The sequence below is a fragment of the Coregonus lavaretus genome (assembly GCF_964263955.1).
Source record: "Coregonus lavaretus genome assembly, contig: HAP1_SCAFFOLD_3781, whole genome shotgun sequence".
In the NCBI taxonomy this organism is placed as follows: domain Eukaryota; kingdom Metazoa; phylum Chordata; class Actinopteri; order Salmoniformes; family Salmonidae; genus Coregonus; species Coregonus lavaretus.
The window spans coordinates 17,930-44,871 of NW_028156146.1; the positions used below are offsets into that span (position 1 = coordinate 17,930).

At 46.2% G+C, this 26,942-nt stretch overlaps 1 protein-coding gene across 1 annotated transcript; it reads right to left on the bottom strand.

Annotated features, from left to right (window-relative positions):
- Positions 1-678: 678 nt before the first annotated feature.
- Positions 679-25,421, bottom strand: LOC311126735 (inner nuclear membrane protein Man1-like). The gene is made up of 11 exons (XM_084200725.1): positions 23,858-25,421; positions 19,812-19,852; positions 17,102-17,171; positions 16,095-16,254; positions 15,289-15,434; positions 14,897-15,101; positions 9,207-9,385; positions 5,205-5,286; positions 4,652-4,757; positions 2,881-2,959; positions 679-1,989 (listed from the first exon to the last, which is right to left on the bottom strand). The coding sequence occupies exons 1-11, from the start codon at positions 25,413-25,415 to the stop codon at positions 1,811-1,813; spliced, it is 2,805 nt and encodes a 934-aa protein (XP_084056851.1). The 5' UTR covers positions 25,416-25,421; the 3' UTR covers positions 679-1,810.
- Between the last annotated feature and the right edge of the window lie 1,521 nt (positions 25,422-26,942).

The window sequence follows — 26,942 nt, forward strand, 5'->3', positions numbered from 1 at the left end:
GTCAGTCGGTGTCATGGAAAGAGCAGGTGTTCTTAATGTTTTGTATACTCAGTGTACGTGTGACTCCCAAATGGCCACCCTATTTATTCCCTATATATAGTGGGGCTCTGGTCAAAAAGTAGTGCACTCTAAAATGGAAAAGGAGTGCCATTTGGGTTGCAGGAAGCCTAGGTATGCATACATCCCATGTTCCAGCAGAAGTCTATGTGGATGGAACAATTAAAGAGCATGAACCATAAATCAATTAGAAATCAAAAACAGTTGTTATTCATGAAAACAGTAACACAAAACAATATAACATTGGAATCCATTGGAATATATTCTGACTGACTGGAGAAGTGCTTCAGGAGCTTGAGGGAGGAAAGATACTTAAAAAATGGCCACCAATACGGAATTTTAAAAAAAGACAGAAAAGCAAAGAAGCCAAAAAAAAATGGACGACTGACTGACCGCCCACGTTATTGCTCCCTCTTCTCTGAGCGCCACAGGGAGGGAGTCTCTCTCTCTAAGATGTAGGCCCAGAGTGCACTAACACCACCAGCCAAAAATCACAGTCTCGCAAACAAGTTACCCATGGATGTTATCCTCCCCAACCCTCACAAAAACGCTTCCACCTCTGATACAGAATCTGATGCAGTCAGCACGTTAAAAGAGAAATTGGGAGCGGTAGGCCGGAAAAATGAGCTTATGGTTTTGCTTTATTAATACAGACAACTCAAAAAAAGGACGCCACCGCCACCAACCAACCATTCAACATGTATCTACAGCTTCCAGCTAGCACCCAGCCTTTCCCCCCGCCGCTCCACTAAAACACCAAAAGAAAAAAGGGGATTACGTCCTCCAGGAAATAAACATCCACATTATGTTATAAATTCAAAAGCTTAAATAAGAGGCATACTTTAACCAGCACATGCAGCAATTTCAATGTATAGCCCAACTCAACTCCTTGAGAAATCATGGGGCCAGTCATTAAAAGAGGGGGATGGTGGGAAGGAGGGGAGACGAGAGAAAGAAGGGATTGTTTCTCTCTCATTTCTCTCTTTAAATATGCCATTAGAACGAAATGGAAGTTTGTTTCCTTGTTAAATCCATAAAAGTTTGTAATACAAAAAGACACAAAAAATTTTAAATAGTGTCGACGGCACCAGCGAATCACACATCTCCACCTTTCTCATGGAGAGCTCAGACCACGCCCCCTAGTCTCCAATCTCCCAGCCCATTGGTTGTTCAAGCGGTCTTCCAAAGTTTAGCTCACCGCTTTTGTTTTCAACACTGATTGTTCTTTACAATAAAAACACCACAGGTCTGTCAGTCAGTCTAAATCCTCCCAACCACTCCTGTGGTCCAGACAGGTTGTGGACAACCAACAGTCAGACAGACAGACAGTCAGTCCCCTTAAAGAGAAAACAAAGCCCTGTGAGTTGGACAGACGGTTCACCCAGCCCTGTGAGTTGGACAGACGGTTCACCCAGCCCTGTGAGTTGGACAGACGGTTCACCCAGCCCTGTGAGTTGGACAGACGGTTCACCCAGCCCTGTGAGTTGGACAGACGGTTCACCCAGCCCTGTGAGTTGGACAGACGGTTCACCCAGCCCTGTGAGTTGGACAGACGGTTCACCCAGCCCTGTGAGTTGACAGACCAAGCCACCATCACCTCCAGTGGAGGCTGGCTAAGGGGAGACTGAAGGAAGGGGGGCTTGTGTTGAGGTGAGACCGTTACACTGTGGTAAGAAGGAGCTGGTTGGGTTGGTAGCGTTGGTAGCTGTGGGGTTGAGGGAGAGAGGAGGCTGGGGTAATCTGCCCCCCCCCCTCAGGAGAAGCCTAGAGAGTTAGCGTTAGTGCTGGTATCAGGGCTGGTGTGGTGACGTAGCCTGGACATGGTGTTCATGTGAGTACCAGAGGGCTTCAGGGAGGTGGTACAGCCCTGGGCCTGGGGAAACCGCTGGTGGTAGCGGTCCAGACGCAGGTACTTCACCGTCACCAGCTTCCCTGGGAGGGGGGAGGGAGGGAGGGAGAGAGAGACGGGAGGGGAGGAGAGGAGAGACGGGAGGGAGGGAGAGAGAGACGGGAGGGGAGGGGAAACGGGAGGGAGAGACGGGAGGGAGGGGGGGAGAGACGGGAGGGGAGGGAGGGAGAGACGGGAGGGAGGGGGGGAGAGACGGGAGGGGAGGGGAAACGGGAGGGGAGGAGAGGGGAGGGGAGGAGAGACGGGAGGGAGGGAGAGAGAGACGGGAGGGGAGGGGAAACGGGAGGGAGGGAGAGAGAGACGGGAGGGGAGGAGAGACGGGAGGGAGGGAGAGAGAGACGGGAGGGGAGGGGAGACGGGAGGGGAGGAGAGACGGGAGGGGAGGAGAGACGGGAGGGAGGGAGAGACGGGGGAGGGAGAGAGGGGAGGGGAGGGGAAACGGGAGGGAGGGGAGGAGAGACGGGAGGGGAGGGGAAACGGGAGGGAGGGGAGGAGAGACGGGAGGGGAGGGGAAACGGGAGGGAGGGAGGGGAGGAGAGACGGGAGGGGAGGAGAGACGGGAGGGGAGGAGAGACGGGAGGGGAGGAGAGACGGGAGGTAGGGAGAGGAGAGACGGGAGGGAGGGAGAGACGGGAGGTAGGGAGGGAGACAATGAAGACCAACCATGTGACTAAATCTCTTAAATCCTTCCTACTTTATCCAGTATCAATTACCAAAACACCACATGACTAGTAGTACAAATGCTATTGGCTCATAGTTTGCAAACACGGGATTGTTGAAATTGGTTAGATAAATGTTGAGCACCAGGACCTCAGCAGGGAACAACAAGGTCCATTAAAGGATGGAAGGACAATGAAGCCCAAACCAAGACAAGTGTGTTGATGCTAAAGCCTTGTCATTTAAAATGGATTTACCATCGAACCAGGAGCCGTGTAGCGCCTTGAAGGCTTTCCCTGAGTGCTCTGATGACAGACACTTCACATAGACACAGCCCTGGGGAGAGAAAAGGGGGGAGGGGGGAGAGGGGAGAGAGGGGGGAGAGGGGGAGAGGGGGGAGAGGGGGAAGAGGGGGAGGGGGAGAGAAGAGGGGAGAGGGGGGAGAGGGGGGAGAGGGGGGAGAGGGGGGAGAGAAGAGGGGAGAGGGGGAGAGAAGAGGGGAGAGAGAAGAGGGGGGAGGGGGGGAGAGAGAGAGAGAGAGAGAGAAGAGGAGAAGAGGAGAGAGAGAGAGGGGAGAGAGAGAGAGAAAGAGGGGAGAGAGAGCGAGAAAGAGGGGAGAGAGAGAGAGGAGAGAGAGAGAAAGAGGGGGGAGAGAGAGAGAGAGAGGGGAGAGAGAGAGAAAGAGGGGAGAGAGAGAGTTTAACAAGCTCTTCTATCACAGGTTGTAACACAGCCACATCACTCTGCCTGTAGAGACTCACACACTGCAATATATAACAACCATATGGCTGTTGGTCACATCTGGTCAGTGACTATATAACAACCATATGGCTGTTGGTCACATCTGGTCAGTGAATATATAACAACCATATGGCTGTTGGTCACATCTGGTCAGTGAATATATAACAACCATATGGCTGTTGGTCACATCTGGTCAGTGAATATATAACAACCATATGGCTGTTGGTCACATCTGGTCAGTGAATATATAACAACCATATGGCTGTTGGTCACATCTGGTCAGTGAATATATAACAACCATATGGCTGTTGGTCACATCTGGTCAGTGAATATATAACAACCATATGGCTGTTGGGCACATCTGGTCAGTGAATATATAACAATCATATGGCTGTTGGTCACATCTGGTCAGTGAATATATAACAACCATATATGGCTGTTGGTCACATCTGGTCAGTGAATATATAACAACCATATGGCTGTTGGTCACATCTGGTCAGTGAATATATAACAACCATATGGCTGTTGGTCACATCTGGTCAGTGAATATATAACAACCATATGGCTGTTGGTCACATCTGGTCAGTGAATATATAACAATCATATGGCTGTTGGTCACATCTGGTCAGTGAATACATAACAACCATATGGCTGTTGGTCACATCTGGTCAGTGAATATATAACAACCATATGGCTGTTTCGTCACATCTGGTCAGTGAATATATAACAATCATATGGCTGTTGGTCACATCTGGTCAGTGAATATATAACAACCATATGGCTGTTGGTCACATCTGGTCAGTGAATATATAACAACCATATGGCTGTTGGGCACATCTGGTCAGTGAATATATAACAATCATATGGCTGTTGGTCACATCTGGTCAGTGAATATATAACAACCATATATGGCTGTTGGTCACATCTGGTCAGTGAATATATAACAACCATATGGCTGTTGGTCACATCTGGTCAGTGAATATATAACAACCATATGGCTGTTGGTCACATCTGGTCAGTGAATATATAACAACCATATATGGCTGTTGGTCACATCTGGTCAGTGACTATATAACAACCATATGGCTGTTGGTCACATCTGGTCAGTGAATATCAAGTGTATAGAGTCAGTCCAAAACCACTAGAAATCTGGGGAATAAGAACCGAGACATTGTGTACGTCCCAAATGGGAGCCTATTCCCTATATAGTGCACTACACTTTGACCAGTTTTCCCCCATTTGGAAAACAGCCATTGCGTGCTATAAAAAAACAGCTGTGACACTCACCTCTCTGGAGTTCTTGTCGACAGCGATGTGGACGATACCGTCGTTGTCACAACACTTCTCCAAGATGGCCTCGTGGATGGCCAGGTGCCAGTTTTCACCAACCTCCCTGTTACACACACACACACACACACACACACACACACACACACACACACACAGGGGTTAGACGTCAGCTAGGAGTCCTAACCCACCTCTAACCTGGTAAGTCAAGAACACACAGGTAGGACAGGTCACTACATGGGGTACACACAGGTGTCATTCCACTGGAATAGGTGTTCCATGGTTGGACTAGGTCACATGTAGACAGACGGCTCTAGCCCCCAGTGAAACCACTTGATGCAATTTATCTAAGAGTTGAGGGCGATGATGTTGGCTTAGTCATTATGTATGTATGTATGTATGTATGTATGTATGTATGTATGTATGTAGCTGCTGACACTGACATGCAAAGAGGACGTTTTAGTCCGCTGATGAGTACCACGCTCACCCCCCAACACAACCCTAAAAGATTTACGCTGAAGACATTTGCTTAGTAATAACCTCCGGTACTCACATGACTGGATCAAACATGTTTCTGATCTTGAGACACGGTGTTAAACTGTTGGGAGGGGAGTTTCTCCTGTCCAGAGGGAATGCTGAGAAGAGAGGAAATACAGACGGAAATAGACGTTAGATGGACAGAGACAGAGACAGGAAAGAGACGTTAGATGGAGAGAGACAGACAGGAAAGAGACGTTAGATGGAGAGAGACAGAGACAGGAAAGAGACGTTAGATGGATAGAGACAGACAGGAAAGAGACGTTAGATGGAGAGAGACAGGAAAGAGACGTTAGATGGAGAGAGACAGGAAAGAGACGTTAGATGGAGAGAGACAGGAAAGAGACGTTAGATGGAGAGGGACAGGAAAGAGACGTTAGATGGAGAGAGACAGGAAAGAGACGTTAGATGGAGAGAGACAGAAAAGAGACGTTAGATGGAGAGAGACAGAGACGTTAGATGGAGAGAGAGAGACAGGAAAGAGACGTTAGATGGAGAGAGACAGGAAAGAGACGTTAGATGGAGAGAGACAGAGACAGGAAAGAGACGTTAGATGGACAGAGAGAGAGACAGGACAGAGACGTTAGATGGAGAGAGACAGAGACGTTAGATGGAGAGAGAGACAGGAAAGAGACGTTACATGGAGAGAGACAGGAAAGAGACGTTAGATGGAGAGAGACAGAGACAGGAAAGAGACGTTAGATGGAGAGAGACAGAGACAGGAAAGAGACGTTAGATGGAGAGAGACAGAGACAGGAAAGAGACGTTAGATGGAGAGAGACAGAGACAGGAAAGAGACGGAGAGAGACAGAGACAGGAAAGAGATGGAGAGAGACAGAGACAGGAAAGAGACGTTAGATGGAGAGACAGAGACAGGAAAGAGACGTTAGATGGAGAGAGACAGACAGGAAAGAGACGTTAGATGGAGAGAGACAGAGACAGGAAAGAGACGTTAGATGGAGAGACAGACAGGAAAGAGACGTTAGATGGAGAGACAGACAGGAAAGAGGCGTTAGATGGAGAGAGACAGAAAAGAGACGTTAGATGGAGAGAGACAGAGACAGAAAAGAGACGTTAGATGGAGAGAGACAGAGACAGGAAAGAGACGTTAGATGGAGAGAGACAGACAGGAAAGAGACGTTACATGGAGAGACAGAGACAGGAAAGAGACGTTAGATGGAGAGAGACAGCGACAGGAAAGAGACGTTAGATGGAGAGAGACAGGAAAGAGACGTTAGATGGAGAGACAGAGACAGGAAAGAGATGGAGAGAGAGAGACAGGAAAGAGACGTTAGATGGAGAGACAGACAGGAAAGAGACGTTAGATGGAGAGAGACAGACAGGAAAGAGACGTTAGATGGAGAGAGACAGAAAAGAGACGTTAGATGGAGAGAGACAGAGACAGGAAAGAGACGTTAGATGGAGAGAGACAGACAGGAAAGAGACGTTAGATGGAGAGAGACAGAGAGAGACAGGACAGAGACGTTAGATGGACAGAGAGAAACAGGAAAGAGACGTTAGATGGAGAGAGACAGAGACAGGACAGAGACGTTAGATGGACAGAGAGAGAGACAGGAAAGAGACGTTAGATGGAGAGAGACAGAGACAGGAAAGAGACGTTAGATGGAGAGAGACAGACAGGAAAGAGACGTTAGATGGAGAGAGACAGAGACAGAGACAGGACAGAGACGTTAGATGGACAGAGAGAGAGACAGGACAGAGACGTTAGATGGAGAGAGACAGAAAAGAGACGTTAGATGGAGAGATACAGAGACAGAAAAGAGACGTTAGATGGAGAGAGACAGAGACAGGAAAGAGACGTTAGATGGAGAGAGACAGAGACAGAAAAGAGACGTTAGATGGAGAGAGACAGAGACAGAAAAGAGACGTTAGATGGAGAGAGACAGGAAAGAGACGTTAGATGGAGAGAGACAGGAAAGAGACGTTAGATGGAGAGAGACAGGAAAGAGACGTTAGATGGAGAGAGACAGGAAAGAGACGTTAGATGGAGAGAGACAGGAAAGAGACGTTAGATGGAGAGAGACAGGAAAGAGACGTTAGATGGAGAGAGACAGGAAAGAGACGTTAGATGGAGAGAGACAGGAAAGAGACGTTAGATGGAGAGAGACAGGAAAGAGACGTTAGATGGAGAGAGACAGGAAAGAGACGTTAGATGGAGAGAGACAGGAAAGAGACGTTAGATGGAGAGAGACAGGAAAGAGACGTTAGATGGAGAGAGACAGGAAAGAGACGTTAGATGGAGAGAGACAGGAAAGAGACGTTAGATGGAGAGAGACAGAGACAGGAAAGAGACGTTAGATGGAGAGAGACAGAGACAGGAAAGAGACGTTAGATGGAGAGAGACAGAGACAGGAAAGAGACGTTAGATGGAGAGAGACAGAGACAGGAAAGAGACGTTAGATGGACAGGAAAGAGACAGAGACGTTAGATGGACAGAGAGAGAGACAGGAAAGAGACGTTAGATGGACAGAGAGACAGGACAGAGACGTTAGATGGAGAGAGACAGACAGGAAAGAGAAACGTTAGATGGACAGGAAAGAGACGTTAGACATACAGTATAACAGGAGGGAAGCAACCTTTTCTATTTTCTGACATAGACTATTGACCAAAAGTATGTGGACACCTGCTCATCGAACATCTAATTCCAAAATCATGGATATTTTTTATATGGAGTTGGTCCCCCCTTTGCTGCTATAACAGCCTCCACTCTTCTGGGAAGGCTTTCCACTAGATGTTGGAACATTGCTGTGGGGACTTGCTTCCATTCAGCCACAAGAGCATTAGTGAGGTCGGGCACTGATGTTGGGCGATTAGGCGCTTGCTCGCAGTCTGCGTTCCAATTCATCCCAAAGGTGTTCGATGGGGTTGAGGTCAGGGCTCTGTGCAGGCCAGTCAAATTCTTCCACACCGATCTCGACAAACCATTTCTGTATGGACTTCACTTTGTGCCCGGGGGCATTGTCATGCTGAAACAGGAAGGGCCTTCCCCAAACTGTTGCCACAAAGTTGGATGCAATGAATCATCTAGAATGTCATTGTATGCTGTAGCATTAAGATTTCCCTTCACTGGAACTAAGGAGCCTAGCCCGAACCATGAAAACAGCCCCAGACCATTATTCCTCCTCCACCAAACTTTACAGTTGGCACCATGCATTGGGGCAGGTAGCGTTGTCCTGGCATCCGCCAAACCCAGATTTGTCCGTCGGACTGCCAGATGGTGAAGCGTGATTCATCACTCCAGAGAAGGCGTTCCCACTGCTCCAAAGTCCAATGGCTCGGCCATGGAAACCCATTTCATGAAGCTCCTGACGAACAGTTCTTGTGGTGACGTTGCTTCCAGAGGCAGTTTGGAACTCGGTAGTGAGTGTTGCAAATGAGTAAAGACGATTTTTACGCGCTACGAGCTTCAGCACTCGGCGGCCCCGTTCTGTGAGCTTGTGTGGCATACCACTTCGCGGCTGAGCCGTTGTTGCTCCTAGACGTTTCCACTTCACAATAACAGCACTTACAGTTGACCGGGGCAGCTCTAGCAGGGCAGAAATTTCACAAACTGACTTGTTGGAAAGGTGGCATCCTATGATGGTGCCACGTTGAAAGTCACTGAGCTCTTCAGTACGGGCCATTCTACTGCCAATGTTTGTCTATGGAGATTGCACGGCTGTGTGCTCGATTTTATACACCCGTCAGCAACGGGTGTGGCTGAAATAGCCGAATCCACTCATTTGAACGGGGTGTCCACATACCTTTGTTTTTACATATACTGTACATGTTCTTCGTTAGATTCCAATGCATTGGTCTACTTAATACAGTACACTTTACATTGACCAAAACTCCATCTACAACCTACATGCTGCACATAAAAGCCAAGGTACACGCTGCTCTTGGGAAACCATAACCCAACTCCTTCACAGTTAAGGGACTAGGTCTGCGTCCCAAATGGCAGGGCTCCGGTCAAAAGGAGTGCCCTTCACAGGGAACAGGGTGCCAGGTTAGTTACCTTTGCCCTGCCAGACTTTGGAGGGGATGAGTGAGATCTGGTCGCAGCTCAGAGACGGCTGGAGCCACCTCCACACCAGGAAGTCAGCTCCACCAATCCGCTGAGACTCCGTCCTGATACGGCTATCGTTGGCTGAGAGGAAGGTCACGGCCCGGTCCCAAACCTTCTTCAGCTTCTTTCTGGGATGGTAGAATAGAAACTAACAGTTATCATCACTAGCTTGTCTCTCTGGTAGAATATAAACTAACAGTTATTAATCACTAGCTTGTCTCTCTGGTAGAATATAAACTAACAGTTATTAATCACTAGCTTGTCTCTCTGGTAGAATAGAAACTAACAGTTATCATCACTAGCTTGTCTCTCTGGATGTTAGAATATAAACTAACAGTTATTAATCACTAGCTTGTCTCTCTGAATGTTAGAATATAAACTAACAGTTATTAATCACTAGCTTGTCTCTCTGAATGTTATAATATAAACTAACAGTTATAATCACTAGCTTGTCTCTCTGAATGTTAGAATAGAAACTAACAGTTATTAATCACTAGCTTGTCTCTCTGGTAGAATAGAAACTAACAGTTATTAATCACTAGCTTGTCTCTCTGAATGGTAGAATAGAAACTAACAGTTATTAATCACTAGCTTGTCTCTCTGAATGTTAGAATAGAAACTAACAGTTATTAATCACTAGCTTGTCTCTCTGGTAGAATAGAAACTAACAGTTATCATCACTAGCTTGTCTCTCTGGTAGAATAGAAACTAACAGTTATTAATCACTAGCTTGTCTCTCTGAATGGTAGAATAGAAACTAACAGTTATTAATCACTAGCTTGTCTCTCTGGTAGAATAGAAACTAACAGTTATCATCACTAGCTTGTCTCTCTGGTAGAATAGAAACTAACAGTTATTAATCACTAGCTTGTCTCTCTGGTAGAATATAAACTAACAGTTATTAATCACTAGCTTGTCTCTCTGGTAGAATATAAACTAACAGTTATTAATCACTAGCTTGTCTCTCTGGTAGAATAGAAACTAACAGTTATCATCACTAGCTTGTCTCTCTGGTAGAATAGAAACTAACAGTTATTAATCACTAGCTTGTCTCTCTGAATGGTAGAATAGAAACTAACAGTTATTAATCACTAGCTTGTCTCTCTGGTAGAATAGAAACTAACAGTTATTAATCACTAGCTTGTCTCTCTGAATGGTAGAATATAAACTAACAGTTATTAATCACTAGCTTGTCTCTCTGGTAGAATAGAAACTAACAGTTATTAATCACTAGCTTGTCTCTCTGGTAGAATAGAAACTAACAGTTATTAATCACTAGCTTGTCTCTCTGGTAGAATAGAAACTAACAGTTATTAATCACTAGCTTGTCTCTCTGAATGTTAGAATAGAAACTAACAGTTATTAATCACTAGCTTGTCTCTCTGGTAGAATAGAAACTAACAGTTATTAATCACTAGCTTGTCTCTCTGGATGTTAGAATAGAAACTAACAGTTATCATCACTAGCTTGTCTCTCTGGATGTTAGAATATAAACTAACAGTTATTAATCACTAGCTTGTCTCTCTGAATGTTAGAATATAAACTAACAGTTATTAATCACTAGCTTGTCTCTCTGAATGTTATAATATAAACTAACAGTTATAATCACTAGCTTGTCTCTCTGAATGTTAGAATAGAAACTAACAGTTATTAATCACTAGCTTGTCTCTCTGGTAGAATAGAAACTAACAGTTATTAATCACTAGCTTGTCTCTCTGAATGGTAGAATAGAAACTAACAGTTATTAATCACTAGCTTGTCTCTCTGAATGTTAGAATAGAAACTAACAGTTATTAATCACTAGCTTGTCTCTCTGGTAGAATAGAAACTAACAGTTATCATCACTAGCTTGTCTCTCTGGTAGAATAGAAACTAACAGTTATTAATCACTAGCTTGTCTCTCTGAATGGTAGAATAGAAACTAACAGTTATTAATCACTAGCTTGTCTCTCTGGTAGAATAGAAACTAACAGTTATCATCACTAGCTTGTCTCTCTGGTAGAATATAAACTAACAGTTATTAATCACTAGCTTGTCTCTCTGGTAGAATAGAAACTAACAGTTATTAATCACTAGCTTGTCTCTCTGAATGGTAGAATAGAAACTAACAGTTATTAATCACTAGCTTGTCTCTCTGGTAGAATAGAAACTAACAGTTATTAATCACTAGCTTGTCTCTCTGAATGGTAGAATATAAACTAACAGTTATTAATCACTAGCTTGTCTCTCTGGTAGAATAGAAACTAACAGTTATTAATCACTAGCTTGTCTCTCTGGTAGAATAGAAACTAACAGTTATTAATCACTAGCTTGTCTCTCTGGTAGAATAGAAACTAACAGTTATTAATCACTAGCTTGTCTCTCTGAATGTTAGAATAGAAACTAACAGTTATTAATCACTAGCTTGTCTCTCTGGTAGAATAGAAACTAACAGTTATTAATCACTAGCTTGTCTCTCTGAATGGTAGAATAGAAACTAACAGTTATTAATCACTAGCTTGTCTCTCTGGTAGAATAGAAACTAACAGTTATCATCACTAGCTTGTCTCTCTGGTAGAATAGAAACTAACAGTTATTAATCACTAGCTTGTCTCTCTGGTAGAATAGAAACTAACAGTTATCATCACTAGCTTGTCTCTCTGGTAGAATAGAAACTAACAGTTATTAATCACTAGCTTGTCTCTCTGAATGGTAGAATAGAAACTAACAGTTATTAATCACTAGCTTGTCTCTCTGGTAGAATAGAAACTAAAAGTTATCATCACTAGCTTGTCTCTCTGAATGGTAGAATATAAACTAACAGTTATTAATCACTAGCTTGTCTCTCTGGTAGAATAGAAACTAACAGTTATTAATCACTAGCTTGTCTCTCTGGTAGAATATAAACTAACAGTTATTAATCACTAGCTTGTCTCTCTGGTAGAATAGAAACTAACAGTTATTAATCACTAGCTTGTCTCTCTGAATGGTAGAATATAAACTAACAGTTATCATCACTAGCTTGTCTCTCTGAATGGTAGAATAGAAACTAACAGTTATTAATCACTAGCTTGTCTCTCTGGTAGAATAGAAACTAACAGTTATCATCACTAGCTTGTCTCTCTGAATGTTATAATATAAACTAACAGTTATTAATCACTAGCTTGTCTCTCTGAATGTTATAATATAAACTAACAGTTATTAATCACTAGCTTGTCTCTCTGGTAGAATAGAAACTAACAGTTATTAATCACTAGCTTGTCTCTCTGGTAGAATAGAAACTAACAGTTATCATCACTAGCTTGTCTCTCTGGTAGAATATAAACTAACAGTTATCATCACTAGCTTGTCTCTCTGGTAGAATATAAACTAACAGTTATCATCACTAGCTTGTCTCTCTGACATGGTAGGAAAACACAGTTAAACTGAACAAGATGGGATTTGTTCCCTGAAACTGACATTGCTCCTCAGGGGCTAAACCACTGAATCTGCCCTAAACACAAACTAGTATAGGAAGTTAACTGTACGGATCTCATGGACTTCAAGAAGCCATGTCCATTTTTGTCGATAGCTAAGTGGTTACACAAACAGTGGAGTGTGATGATAGTTTCGTTGGAAGTTGAGGGTGGTTCTGTACTGTAGGACCCTATAAAATCTGTAACATTTTTGCCTGGTTCCATTAGTTTCCCCCCCAAAAAACTTCAATTTCCTCCTTTTAGTTTTTCCAGGTTTCCGTTTCTTCCCAGTTTTTGCTCTCAAAATCAAACTTTTTTTTAATAGGAAAACTACTAAATTGGATATTCTAAGCCCACAACAACGCTTAAACCACATCAGGAGTCCACTTTTGAGGTCTGGGAAAAATCTAATAAATGTTTATATATTTTGGTGTAGTTCCCCTTTTAATTAAACTGTGAAGCAGCCAGAGACCATCGTTTGGTTAGCGACGTTTCAATGTTTCTGTAGCGCTCATGTGATTGCAAAGTTTGCCAAACAAAATGGCCACTGGATTGACGCAAATAATCAGGATATCATTCTGCCAGGTAGGCATAGTCTACTTTGTAGTCAACATTTAATTGAGAAGATTTTGGGGAACTTTTCCATCTACCAGAAGAGAGCTTGTCAATATATTAGCGTCAATCGCCAACACAAAGTGGTAGACAGACAAGACAGACCAGAGACAGACAGACAGACAGACAAGACAGACCAGAGACAGGCAGACAAGAGACAGGCAGACCGACAAGACAGACCGACAAGGAAGGAAGGAAGGCAGGCAGGCAGGACAGACAAGACAGACAGGACAGACAGGGGCATTCCTGTGCCGTTGCCTGAAAATACGAATCACAGTACGGTTACATGCGCACAATACGATTATTGTGCATAGTCTGGTTAATATCATAGTTTTAAAACGTTGACATGCTTTGCAAGAAGAACGATTTCCCTAATAATCCTGTTTCCATGGACACATCTGAAATCAGGCTTCCTGATGGGACTTAAATAAATACAGAAACCAATCAGAATCATCGTTCTACCACGTGTTTTTTTTTTTGGAGAAGGCTATTTGAGTTCGGACACAAAGTTTGTACGTGAAAACTATTTCTAAGATGCATACTTTCAGTTTTTCCTAACTCACTACACTCGCACATAAGAGGGAGGCTGGCGCTGCCCGGTGCTGCCACATGCCATAAGAGGGAGGCTGGCGCTGCCCGGTGCTGCCACATGCGTAGATCAAACACACTGCTGGAACGCTGATTAAGCCGGTTACATTTCCTAATCATTTGAAAGATTGCTCAGAAAACCAGGTGTTTTAACTTGGTGTATGCTTACCCGGACAGATAGGATACATGTGGATACGTTTTGATCTTACGATTAGCAGGTGTTTACATCACTGCCATAATCAGTTTAATATCGAATTATTAGTGTGCATGTAAACGTACTCACTGATGCATTTTGTTCATGTCTTATGATAAACTTGGGCAAATGTAATGCATTTTCTAATAAGTTCAATACATTTAGTTGATTCCCTACTAAATTCAATAGATTTTTTGAATATTGTTGAACTCTGTTTTAATGTCTGGATTCCATGATTCCGTCCACAACGCAGATTTTATAGGGCCCCTAGTACTGGTACTGACCTGTACTGGGGTTGGACCAGGAAGTCTCTGACGTGAGGGATGGGTCGGTAGGGGGTTAGTACTGACCTGTCCTGGGATTGGACCAGGAAGTCTCTGACGTGAGGGATGGGTCGGTAGGGGGTTAGTACTGACCTGTCCTGGGGTTGGACCAGGGAGTCTCTGACGTGAGGGATGGGTCGGTAGGGGGTTAGTACTGACCTGTCCTGGGGTTGGACCAGGGAGTCTCTGACGTGAGGGATGGGTCGGTAGGGGGTTAGTACTGACCTGTCCTGGGGTTGGACCAGGGAGTCTCTGACGTGAGGGATGGGTCGGTAGGGGGTTAGTACTGACCTGTCCTGGGGTTGGACCAGGGAGTCTCTGACGTGAGGGATGGGTCGGTAGGGGGTTAGTACTGACCTGTCCTGGGGTTGGACCAGGGAGTCTCTGACGTGAGGGATGGGTCGGTAGGGGGTTAGTACTGACCTGTCCTGGGGTTGGACCAGGGAGTCTCTGACGTGAGGGATGGGTAGGTAGGGGGTTAGTACTGACCTGTCCTGGGGTTGGACCAGGGAGTCTCTGACGTGAGGGATGGGTAGGTAGGGCTGGAGGTCATTGTTCTCCTGACACGCCGCGTTGTGGCTCTTCAGAACATCGATGATTCTCTCCACCATGTCATACATCTGCCTGGTCTCCTCCTCCTCTCTCCTCCAACGGTACTTCATGTAGTAGATTACACCCCACACCAGACCAATCACTAGAGAGAGAGAGAGAGAGCAGGTTAGATACTTCATGTAGTAGAATACACCCCAGACCAGACCAATCACTAGAGAGAGAGAGAGAGCAGGTTAGATACTTCATGTAGTAGAATACACCCCAGACCAGACCAATCACTATATAGAGAGAGAGAGAGAGAGACAGAGAGACAGAGAGAGATTTCTAACCTGTTAGGATGAGCAGCAGCCTGTGGATGACTGTAAAGAAGGCTCTTCTGAAGCGGCAGGAGAAGGACATTTTGGGGTGGGTCGATTCCAGACGAGTCACCTCACTCACCTCCGCTACCGTCTCCTCTGGGTTATCCCCGATCAGCCTGGCAGAGAAGAGGAGAGAGAGAGAGAGAGAGGGAGAGAGAGGAGGGGAGGAGGGAGGGAGAGGGAGAGAGAGGGGAGGGGAGGAGGGAGGGAGAGAGAGAGAGGAGGGGAGGAGGGAGAGAGAGGAGAGAGAGGAGAGGGGAGGAGGGAGAGGGGAGGAGGGAGAGCGGAGGGAGAGGGGAGGAGGGAGAGGGGAGGGAGGAGAGGAGGGAGAGGGGAGGGAGAGGGGAGGGAGAGGGGAGGGAGGAAGAGAGAGGGGAGGGGAGGAGGGAGAGGGGAGAAGGGAGAGGAGGAGGGAGAGGGGAGGAGGGAGAGAGAGGAGAGGGGAGGAGGGAGAGAGATGAGAGGGGAGGAGGGAGAGAGAGGAGAGGGGAGGAGGGAGAGAGAGGAGAGGGGAGGAGGGAGAGAGAGGAGAGGAAGGAGGGAGAGAGAGGAGAGGAAGGAGAGGGAGAGGTGCCATTAGTATGAGAATACATCACAGTGGGCGATAACAGGGTCCTGTTCATTAGGCACCAAACAGAAGAACACAGACAAACAGGGAGAGACACCCTGGACTACCTGGTCCAATATGAAATGCCCAGTTTGGTTTTCTGTTGCAAAGCGTTTTTAAAACTGCATGCCCTAATGACCACGACCCTAGACGCTCTTCCCTTATTTACCGTATGCCAACATCCTCTCCTGACCGTATGATCCACTCCAGAGAGAGGAGTAGCCAGTGACGGTAGTCCTCATTCTGCTGTATCAGATAGTCAGAGGCATCCTCCATAGACAGACTCCTGTTGGCCTGCTGCTGCTCCGGGTCTGTACAGTCATGTTGTCCTGATGGGGGGACAATATTAAACGTTAGCTCCAGATAAACCACTTATTATTAGACAGACAGGCGGACTGACACCTCATTTCAACAGTAATCCACGGAGTTAAGATTTCAAACTATCCTTGAGCTGTTAGTGTCGTCATTACAGCTAAAAAAAAAAGGTGTGCCATTTGACAACATACACTGTGTGAACAGAACATTAGGAACACCTTCCTAATATTGAGTTGCACCCCCCCCCTTTTGCCCTCAGAACAGCCTCAATTCGTCGGGGCATGGACTCTACAAGGTGTCGAAAGCGTTCCACAGGGATGCTGGCCCATGTTGACTCCAATGCTTCCCACAGTTGTGTCAAGTTGTCTGGATGTCCTTTGGGTGGTGGACTATTCTTGATACACACGGAAAACTGTTGAGTGTGAAAAACCCAGCAGCGTTGCAGTTCTTGGCACAAACCGGTGCGCCTGGCACCTACTACCATACCCCGTTCAAAGGCACTTAAATATTTTGTCTTGCCCATTCACCCTCTGAATGGCACACACAGAATCCATGTCTCAAGGCTTAAAATGCCTTCTATAAACCGTCTCCTCCCCTTCATCTACACTGATTGAAGTGGATTTAACAAGTGACATCAATAAGGGATCATAGCTTCCACCTGGATTCACCTGGACAGTCTATGTCATGGAAAGGGCAGAGTTTTGTACACTGTGTACACCCTGGGGTCTTCATTTGAAAACGACACATTCTAACTATTTAAGCGTAGCATACAGCCAAGGTTGGAGGATGGAAGAATCTCATTTAATTGAGAACAAAAACAACAACAACAACAAAAATCAGCAAGATCCTTTCTTAACGTACCAGCAACATTAGCCAGGTGGTCATGAAGTTTGAGTAGGAGTTTCAGAATGGTGTCCTTCTCTGTCTTGGTCTGAAATCCACAAAAGATCAAGTCAATATTTCTGTGGCAGTATTACAGACATCTGTCAACACAAATGACGTACTGCTAAAGTCTATTTATTCATGTTTTTCAGGTAAATGCTCACGTGTGGCCGTATTAGAGATAATGTTTCATGTAGACTACTATATATACAAGCCATCTTTCAGTCCTATACGTTACAATATCGCTGTAATGCTAGCAGGGCCTGAAACTAACTTGTTGGTCCACCAGCCACTGTAGATATAGAAATCAATAAAATCTACCAGCCACTCAGATATTCTGCCAAAATTACACACAAAAAAAAAACAGATTAAAGCATGCTTTAATGTTTATTAAACAATTAAATGTATGACAAAATAAGGTGGTATATTGCTTAATTTCATGAAATATTTTGTGACTTTACCAAAATATAATGTAACCTGCCCCTTTAAGGGTGGGAGGTGACCTCTGCTGAGTCATGTTTGTGCCTGTGAGATTGAGAGAGTGACTAGCATCCGCGTGGTCCTCTCTTCCCTAGCAGTTGGAACTCAAAACATAGAAAAAAAAAAACCTGGCTGGTGAACAAAACAAATGTAAATAGCCAAGAAACACGAGGACAAAGACTCACTTTGCAGACTTTCATTTCAAGTAAATTTGACCAAAATGCTACTGCAGCATTTATTAAGCTATAAAATGTGATCATACTTGACTATTTATATTCACAGATGCGCGAGAGAAAACGCTTGCACTGTGGAGCCCTGACCATCCGCCAACGTGGCTGGTGAAATAGACATCTTCTTACCCGCCAAAGCCGAAACCTAATCAATAACGTCTCTCCGCAGACCGCAGTTACTACATGCCACGCCCACTACGCGTCACTTATTAAAATGCTGTGCCCACCGCCATTGAGGCTACTAGCTCTGCCTCTGGTCCACACTCCAGCACAGTAGGTGGCGGTAACGCACCAACGTTGGATGCCAATCGCTGAACAAACTCCCACCGAAGGAGGGAGGCTGCTAGCTAGCTAGGCTAGGGGACAGCGGCACACAGAGTCCTTCGATCCCGCCTGCCGAGCACTGCTTTCCTGCAGTTCTGTTAACGTTATGGCGAGGGAAGTAGCTAGCTAGTGTCGCCAACCCAACTCTTGCGTGGCCCTACCGGGTAGTGATTACCCTCGCCGTAACGTTAAAATAACTGCGGGAAAGCAGTGCTCCGCAGGCGGAGGGGCGAAGGACTCTGTACCGCTGTCCCCTAGCCTAGCTAGCTAGCAGGCGGAGGGGCGAAGGACTCTGTACCGCTGTCCCCTAGCCTAGCTAGCTAGCAGGCGGAGGGGCGAAGGACTCTGTACCACTGTCCCCTAGCCTAGCTAGCTAGCAGGCGGAGGGGCGAAGGACTCTGTGTACCGCTGTCCCCTAGCCTAGCTAGCTAGCAGGCGGAGGGGCGAAGGACTCTGTACCACTGTCCCCTAGCCTAGCTAGCTAGCAGGCGGAGGGGCGAAGGACTCTGTGTACCGCTGTCCCCTAGCCTAGCTAGCTAGCAGGCGGAGGGGCGAAGGACTCTGTGTACCGCTGTCCCCTAGCCTAGCTAGCTAGCAGGCGGAGGGGCGAAGGACAGTATGTGCCGGTGTCCCCTAGCCTAGCTAGCTAGCAGGCGGAGGGGCGAAGGACAGTATGTGCCGGTGTCCTAGCTAGCTAGCAGCCTCAATGGCAGTGGGCGTGGCACGTAGTAAGGGACGTGTAGTGGGAGCATCACGTAATAAGGGACGTGTAGTGGGAGCATCACGTAGTAAGGGACGTGTAGTGGGAGCATCACGTAGTAAGGGACGTGTAGTGGGAGCATCACGTAGTAAGGGACGTGTAGTGGGAGCATCACGTAGTAAGGGACGTGTAGTGGGAGCATCACGTAGTAAGGGACGTGTAGTGGGAGCATCACGTAGTAAGGGACGTGTAGTGGGAGCATCACGTAGTAAGGGACGTGTAGCGGGAGCATCACGTAGTAAGGGACGTGTAGCGGGAGCATCACGTAGTAAGGGACGTGTAGCGGGAGCATCACGTAGTAAGAGACGTGTAGCGGGAGCATCACGTAGTAAGGGACGTGTAGCGGGAGCATCACGTAGTAAGGGACGTGTAGTGGGAGCATCACGTAGTAAGGGACGTGTAGTGGGAGCATCACGTAGTAAGGGACGTGTAGTGGGAGCATCACGTAGTAAGGGACGTGTAGCGGGAGCATCACGTAGTAAGGGACGTGTAGCGGGAGCATCACGTAGTAAGGGACGTGTAGCGGGAGCATCACGTAGTAAGGGACGTGTAGCGGGAGCATCACGTAGTAAGGGACGTGTAGCGGGAGCATCACGTAGTAAGGGACGTGTAGCGGGAGCATCACGTAGTAAGGGACGTGTAGCGGGAGCATCACGTAGTAAGGGACGTGTAGCGGGAGCATCACGTAGTAAGGGACGTGTAGTGGGAGCATCACGTAGTAAGGGACGTGTAGTGGGAGCATCACGTAGTAAGGGACGTGTAGTGGGAGCATCACGTAGTAAGGGCGCAGAATGCAGTGGGCGGTCTACAGATGTTCATGTTAGGCCCTGATTGTTTGACAACTACACTAACTTGGCCTTAGACTAGGGCCAAAATTATAAGAAAATATACTTACATAAGACTTGTCAAACTCACTGCCAAACGGGTGGTTCTTAACTGAAGAAAGAACAAAAACACAGCAATTATAATCCGACCACGCCCCATTTAATTGAAAGTCTGAAACAGGGGGGCTAGGGGGAGAATAAAGACTGACAGTTAATGAAGACATCACAGACAGATGGTCTTTCATTACCTACTGTAGTTAGTGAGGGTTGAGGAGAGACTAGAGAAGACAGTCACAGTGAGGATTGAGGAGAGAGTAGACAGTTACAGTGAGGGTTGAGGAGAGACTAGAGAAGACAGTCTGATTGAGGAGAGACTAGAGAAGACAGTTACAGTGAGGGTTGAGGAGAGAGACTAGAGAAGACAGTCACAGTGAGGATTGAGGAGAGACTAGAGTAGACAGTCACAGTGAGGGTTGAGGAGAGACTAGAGAAGACAGTCACAGTGAGGATTGAGGAGAGACTAGAGAAGACAGTCAGTGAGGGTTGAGGAGAGACTAGAGAAGACAGTTACAGTGAGGGTTGAGGAGAGACTAGAGAAGACAGTCACAGTGAGGGTTGAGGAGAGACTAGAGAAGACAGTCACAGTGAGGGTTGAGGAGAGACTAGAGTAGACAGTCACAGTGAGGGTTGAGGAGAGACTAGAGAAGACAGTCACAGTGAGGGTTGAGGAGAGACTAGAGAAGACAGTCACAGTGAGGGTTGAGGAGAGACTAGAGAAGACAGTCACAGTGAGGGTTGAGGAGAGACTAGAGAAGACAGTCACAGTGAGGGTTGAGGAGAGACTAGAGAAGACAGTCACAGTGAGGGTTGAGGAGAGACTAGAGAAGACAGTCACAGTGAGGGTTGAGGAGAGACTAGAGTAGACAGTCACAGTGAGGGTTGAGGAGAGACTAGAGTAGACAGTCACAGTGAGGGTTGAGGAGAGACTAGAGAAGACAGTCACAGTGAGGGTTGAGGAGAGACTAGAGAAGACAGTCACAGTGAGGGTTGAGGAGAGACTAGAGAAGACAGTCACAGTGAGGGTTGAGGAGAGACTAGAGAAGACAGTCACAGTGAGGATTGAGGAGAGACTAGAGAAGACAGTGAGGGTTGAGGAGAGACTAGAGAAGACAGTCACAGTGAGGAATGAGGAGAGAGACTAGAGAAGACAGTCACAGTGAGGGTTGAGGAGAGACTAAAGATGGGACAACAGACAGGCAGATGGTCGCATCATCTGTCTGCCATGCTCCAGTCTCTGGCCTGGCCTGCCATGCTCCAGTCTCTGGCCTGCCATGACCACTACTACCACTACCAACACTACTACCACCACCACCACCACCACCACTACTACGTTTACTACTACTACTACTGTTTGAGCGACCATTCATTATTCAACACTTCCTCCCCACATTAAATGCTTCCTATACAGAGAGCCTGTAGTATACGGTTTAATTATAATGAATGAAGAAAACCTGTAGGCATGAATTTGTCTACAATACCCTATGGTTGGGATATACAGTACCAGTCAAAAGTTTGGACACACCTACTCATTCAAATGTTTTTCTTTATTTTTACTATTTTCTACATTGTAGAATAATAGTGAAGATGTCAAAACTATGAAATAACACATATGGAATCATGTAGTCACCAAAAAAAGTGTTAAACAAATCAAAATATATTTTATATGAGATTCTTCAAACTAGGTGATCGGATTATCTCTGCATGTGTGGTTCCCACCGTGAAGCACGGAGGAGGTGGTGTGATGGTGGGGGTGCTTTGCTGGTGACACTGTCTGTGATTTAATTAGAATTCAAGGCACACTTAACCAGCATGGCTACCATAGCATTCTGCAGCGATACGCCATCCCATCTGGTTTGCGCTTAGTGGGACTATCATTTGTTTTCCAACAGGTCAATGACCCAAAACACCGGTGTAAGGGCTATTTGACCAAGAAGGAGAGTGATGGAGTGCTGCATCAGATGACCTGGCCTCCACAATCACCCGACCTCAACCCAATTGAGATGGTTTGGGATGAGATGGACCAAAGAGTGAAGGAAAAGCAGCCAACAAGTGCTCAGCATGTGGGAGCTCCTTCAAGACTGTTGGAAAAGCATTCCTCATGAAGCTGGTTGAGAGAATGCCAAGAGTGTGCAAAGCTGTCATCAAGGCAAAGGGTGGCTACTTTGAAGAATCTCAAATATATTTTTGATTTGTTTAACACTTTTTGGTTACTACATGATTCCATGTGTTATTTCATAGTTTTGATGTCTTCACTATTATTATACAATGTAGAAAATAGTAAAAATAAAGAAAAACCCTTGAATGAGTAGGTGTGTCCAAACGTTTGACTGGTACTGTATATGCATGACCGTAGCCGATCCGTTCAAACCACACCAAGTCAGGCCCCCTTTTTATTTTTATTTTTTTAATCTGAGAAGGTGAACTGAGAAACTAACTGCACTGTAAAATGCAGCTGAATGGGTTATTGAATATTTCATGTGTTTGTGGCTTTGACAGCACTCAGAGGTGCAGTCCTGAGGTAGAGTATGAGTCTAGCTCTAGTGACCAGGCAGGCATTTGCTTAGGCCTATAGTGTTAATACCTCAAGGTAAATACTACAGTATCCGTATTAAGGCAAGGCTCTATCGTGTCATTTGTAACAGCATACCTGGGCACACCCTGGGGGGAGGGGGAGGGGGATCGTACCCTGAAGCACACACAGTGGGGTTGAATGGGCTAGCTTAGTGGTTAAGATTGTTGTGCCAGTAACCCGAAAGGTCGCTGGTTCTAATCCCCGAGCCGACTAGGTGAAAAAAATCTGTCGATGTGCCCTTGAGCAAGGCACTTAACGCTAATTGGTCATGTAAGTCGCTCTGGATAAGAGCGTCTGCTAAATGACTAAAACTGTAAATGAAGCGGCCGATAGTTAGCCAGCCTATGGAAGCCAATGGATGGGAGGTAGCTTGTTGACATGCTAATACCTCTGCTGTACCCTCCATAAAATACGTGTCCCTCTATGTAGAATGATGTTGTAGGACTTCCTGTCTTTGAAGGTGTGAAAAAATGGTATGCACTCACTAACTGTAAGTCGCTCTGGATAAGAGAGTCTGCTAAATGACTAAAATGTAAACGTGAAAATGTGTGAATGGCTCCGAGGGTGACAACTGCTAGGCCTGCTTCGTTACACACTAATTAGTCCTATGAAATCATTGTTTTTAGGCCTAAATGTTTAGGTTCCTTGTGGCGATTTTCTGCTAAGAGGCAAATAACTGATTTTGATGTCCGACAACGAGTGACTCCGTGCAGAATGCAAAAACTCATCACGTACTGTAGAGTAAACTATAGGAAATCATTTCTGGAGGGTATAGGTTTACATCTCTCCTTATTGTCTCCTCCCAGAATTAAAATGTATCAAATTCAAAACATGCGAGTAGCAATTTAAAACCTTTGTTAGATTGTTTTCATATTACAAATGTCCATTGCATTACATTTACATTTTAGTCATTTAGCAGACGCTCTTATCCAGAGCGACTTACAGTTAGTGAGTGCATACATTATTTTTTATTTTATTTTTCATACTGGCCCCCCATGGGAATCGAACCCACAACCCTGGCGTTGCAAACGCCATGCTCTACCAACTGAGCTACATCCCTGCCGGCCATTCCCTCCCCTACCCTGGACGACGCTGGGCCAATTGTGCGCCGCCCCATGGGTCTCCCGGTCGCGGCCGGCTACGACAGAGCCTGGATTCGAACCAGGATCTCTAGTGGCACAGCTAGCACTGCGATGCAGTGCCTTAGACCAGTGCCTTTGCACAAGGCTAAAGTCCGGCCGTCCTATGCCTAAAGCAGTATCTAGACAGTCAGTCACCTAATATAAAAAAATACCAGGGCTGGTTATCAATCCGTTTTAAATATTGATATTATACTGCAATGTGGAAGCAAATTGAAGCTTTAGAATGCTACAATTGTACAGTAAACCTAGCCACAGAATGATGGATTGGATTGAGAGACAACAAAAAAAACACTACTAGCTAACTATGTTTAGGAAGTTCCATTTCATAGGGCTGTAAACTTACTGACAACATCGACCTCAGAGGCTCCAGACCCCCGCATCCGGAGGTACATGAGGCCGAGCAGGAGGAAGAACAGGCAAGCGGCCATGAGCAAGAACATGGACAGGTAGTGTGCGCTGAAGCCCCAACCACCGGTGGACGACCCCACCTCCTCCCGCTTGAATTGCTGGAGCAGCTCATCCTCCGGCGCCGTGTGTTTGTGCTTGAGGCTCGACTGGCTGTAGGCATGGTTGTGCCCGCTATGATTCGAATGGTTGGGCCGGTAAGTAGCGGATAGAGTGTTGTAGTTGGAGAACCGCGGTCTCAGGCCGATGCTGAATCGGCTACTGCTGCTTCTGCTGCTAGTGGCGCCATCCCCACTGTCGACGTGGTTTTTGTTGTAGGCGGAGGACGGGGAATTGTTGCCGCTGCTTTCCCCGGGGCTGCCGCGGTCGCTCTCCCCCATCACAGCCGACACGTAGATGGTCCCCCTGGGGTAATGGCGTCGCAGCAAGCCCCCGCTCAGAGACGATTCGCCGGGGCCTCGCTTCTTTCCCTCGTCCTCGTCATCCTCCTCCTCCCCTCGGCCTCCCATCATGTCTAGTCGACTCCTACTAGCGCCAGGCGTGTCATTTAGCCTGATTGCCATGGCTGCAGTCTTTTCCTGGCCGCTCTCTGACCCCCTGGCACTTCTGTGGGGAGACGACTTGAAGGAGTGACTCCGTCTGGAGCAGTGTACCTGTAAGCGGCGGTCTCGTTGACGGTCCTGCCCAGATATGATTCCCTCTTCTTCCTCCTCTTCCGAATCCGAGTAATCCCCGACTAGTTTACTACTGGTATTCAGTGAGTAAGACGCCCTGTTCCCATTCAGAGACCGACTGTCTCTCTCCGTCTCCCCTTGGAAATCTTCTTCCTCTTCGGGCTCTACGTCATAACCCTTCCCCTCCGCGGGCTGCGAGACCTCGAGGCTCGATTTTCCCCGGTCCACCCAGCCGAGAGAACCGGGTCCGCTTCTCCTCCCCTCCAGCAGCCCGGCGGGAGAGGAATTGTTGCTGCTGGTACTCACATAGACTCCCAGGCTCTTTCGGGCGGCGGTGGCAGCTCCCGTTGTAGGCCTGATCTGCTGTTGTTGTTGGTGGTACGCGGAGCCTCGGTCTCTCCTGCCGCTGTGGTTCGGTCCTCGTTTTTTCTGCGGGGCCTCCACGTCCGATTCGTCCGAGCTAAAGCCCAAAACGAACTTCCCCGCTCCGCCAGCTCGCTTTTCGTTCAGGCCCGGTCGACCGCCGGGGCTCCGGCTGCTAGGGCTCAGGTGCGTGACGTCACCGCTAGCTGGCCTGGCTCCGACTCCCGAAGCTCCCGCCGCTGTGTAGCCGCTGTTGCCATCGCCACTAGTGCCGTTGTTGACGCCGCCACTGTTTCGGTTTTTCCCCGCCCTGGTTCCTTTCTGTTGCTGCTCATCGCGCAGTTTCTTTAGTTTTTTCAAATAAACAGGTCGCGTGTTCTCGGACACCGGGCCTGGGCTGAACCCAAAGCGCTTTAACTCGGAGAAAAGCTCCTCGTCGGTTAGCTGCGCCGTCGCCATCTTTGCTCGAAAACTCAAAAGCTGTGACGGAAGTGACGTACAAATAGCAGAAGCAGACAGAAAGAAAAAAAAGAAGAAGAAAGTCTACCAAAGTCAGTCAGCTGTCTACAGGCAGGGGGCAGGCAGCTCAATGACCTGCTATAAGAACCATCACGTCTAAAAAGTAGCTTCTATCTAGTGCGTGTCTGACAGAATTCTATTTAAATGAGTCGTTTTACAAACACATTGTTTTATATGAATATTGATTTAGGAGGTTTGCCTCAAAGGGGAGTCTAAGGGTTGAGCCAATCAAATACATGGTTGGTGATTCCCCCCATCTAGCTACTGTAGATTCGATTCGATTTTTATTTAGTCACATCCACAGGGTCGCAGATGTAGTTGCAGTGTACAGTGAAATACTTAAGCGCCGAGCTCCAACACTGCATCATTCCTATAATAGTCTATAGGAATCTATAGTCTATTATTTATTGTATTTTGTGAGCACTGTAGACTATTTTGCATAAACCACCTAACCGTATGATAAAGGCCTACTACATACTGTATGAGAGACTGTCTTGTATGCATGTCGTGTCACCTTTAGACCAGGTGAGGGCATGATTACATTTACATTTTAGTCATTTAGCAGACGCTCTTATCCAGAGCAACTTACAGTTAGTGAGTGCATACATGTGTGGAATAGGGTTGTAGGAAATGTAGTCTACATTCATTGGAAGTTCACAAATAAGAATTTCGTGATTAATAAAGGTTGTAGGCCTACTGGTTTGAAACATTCTATTGTAGGAGTTTTATGGAGATTTTTTATTTTTATTTTTAAATAAAAATTATTTTTAAAATGCTTTATACTCAGTGTAGCCTATGGGATTTGTTATTCAGTGATCCAGTGAGATTGATTTGAAATATTTAATCATTGACAAAACTCGGTTGGAATGCAATAAAATAACTAATGTCTGGAATTTCTGCATTCTCACCCGTTTCCACTCAAATCCCCCGGAGTCCCATCCTTTAGAAGAAGGCACCAGGTGACATACCACCATCTGAAGTGTTTATCTTGGAGAGTTTATGAGCCTTATAAGACATAGACCACACAGGAAGATGATTTGTCTTGAATTCCCCCCCCCCCCCTTTTTCCTCTTCCTATTCTGGAAGCTTGTATTGAGTCAATGCAAAAAAAAAAAAAAAAAATGTTTCAGAGAATAGGTCTACTAGCAACATCATTCAATTCTCATCACCGTGTGAATATTTTGTAGGCTATCAATTATAATGATTGTTATGTTTATTTTACTGGGATTCATCATAAAAACGGATGTGTGTAAAAAAAAAAAAAAAAAGGAAAGATTAGACCAATACTCCGACCAATAAATAAGTATTTATAGTGCCAGTTGTTTGTCAACATGTTAAGCCATTTACTTCCCACCGCATGAATCAATAGGCAGGGCATAGCCTAACTAAATGTGCGCCAACTCTTTACTGCCCACTGCGCCACCGTGTGGCCACACACCCTCCCTGCAGCGCCTGCTGTGTACAAGT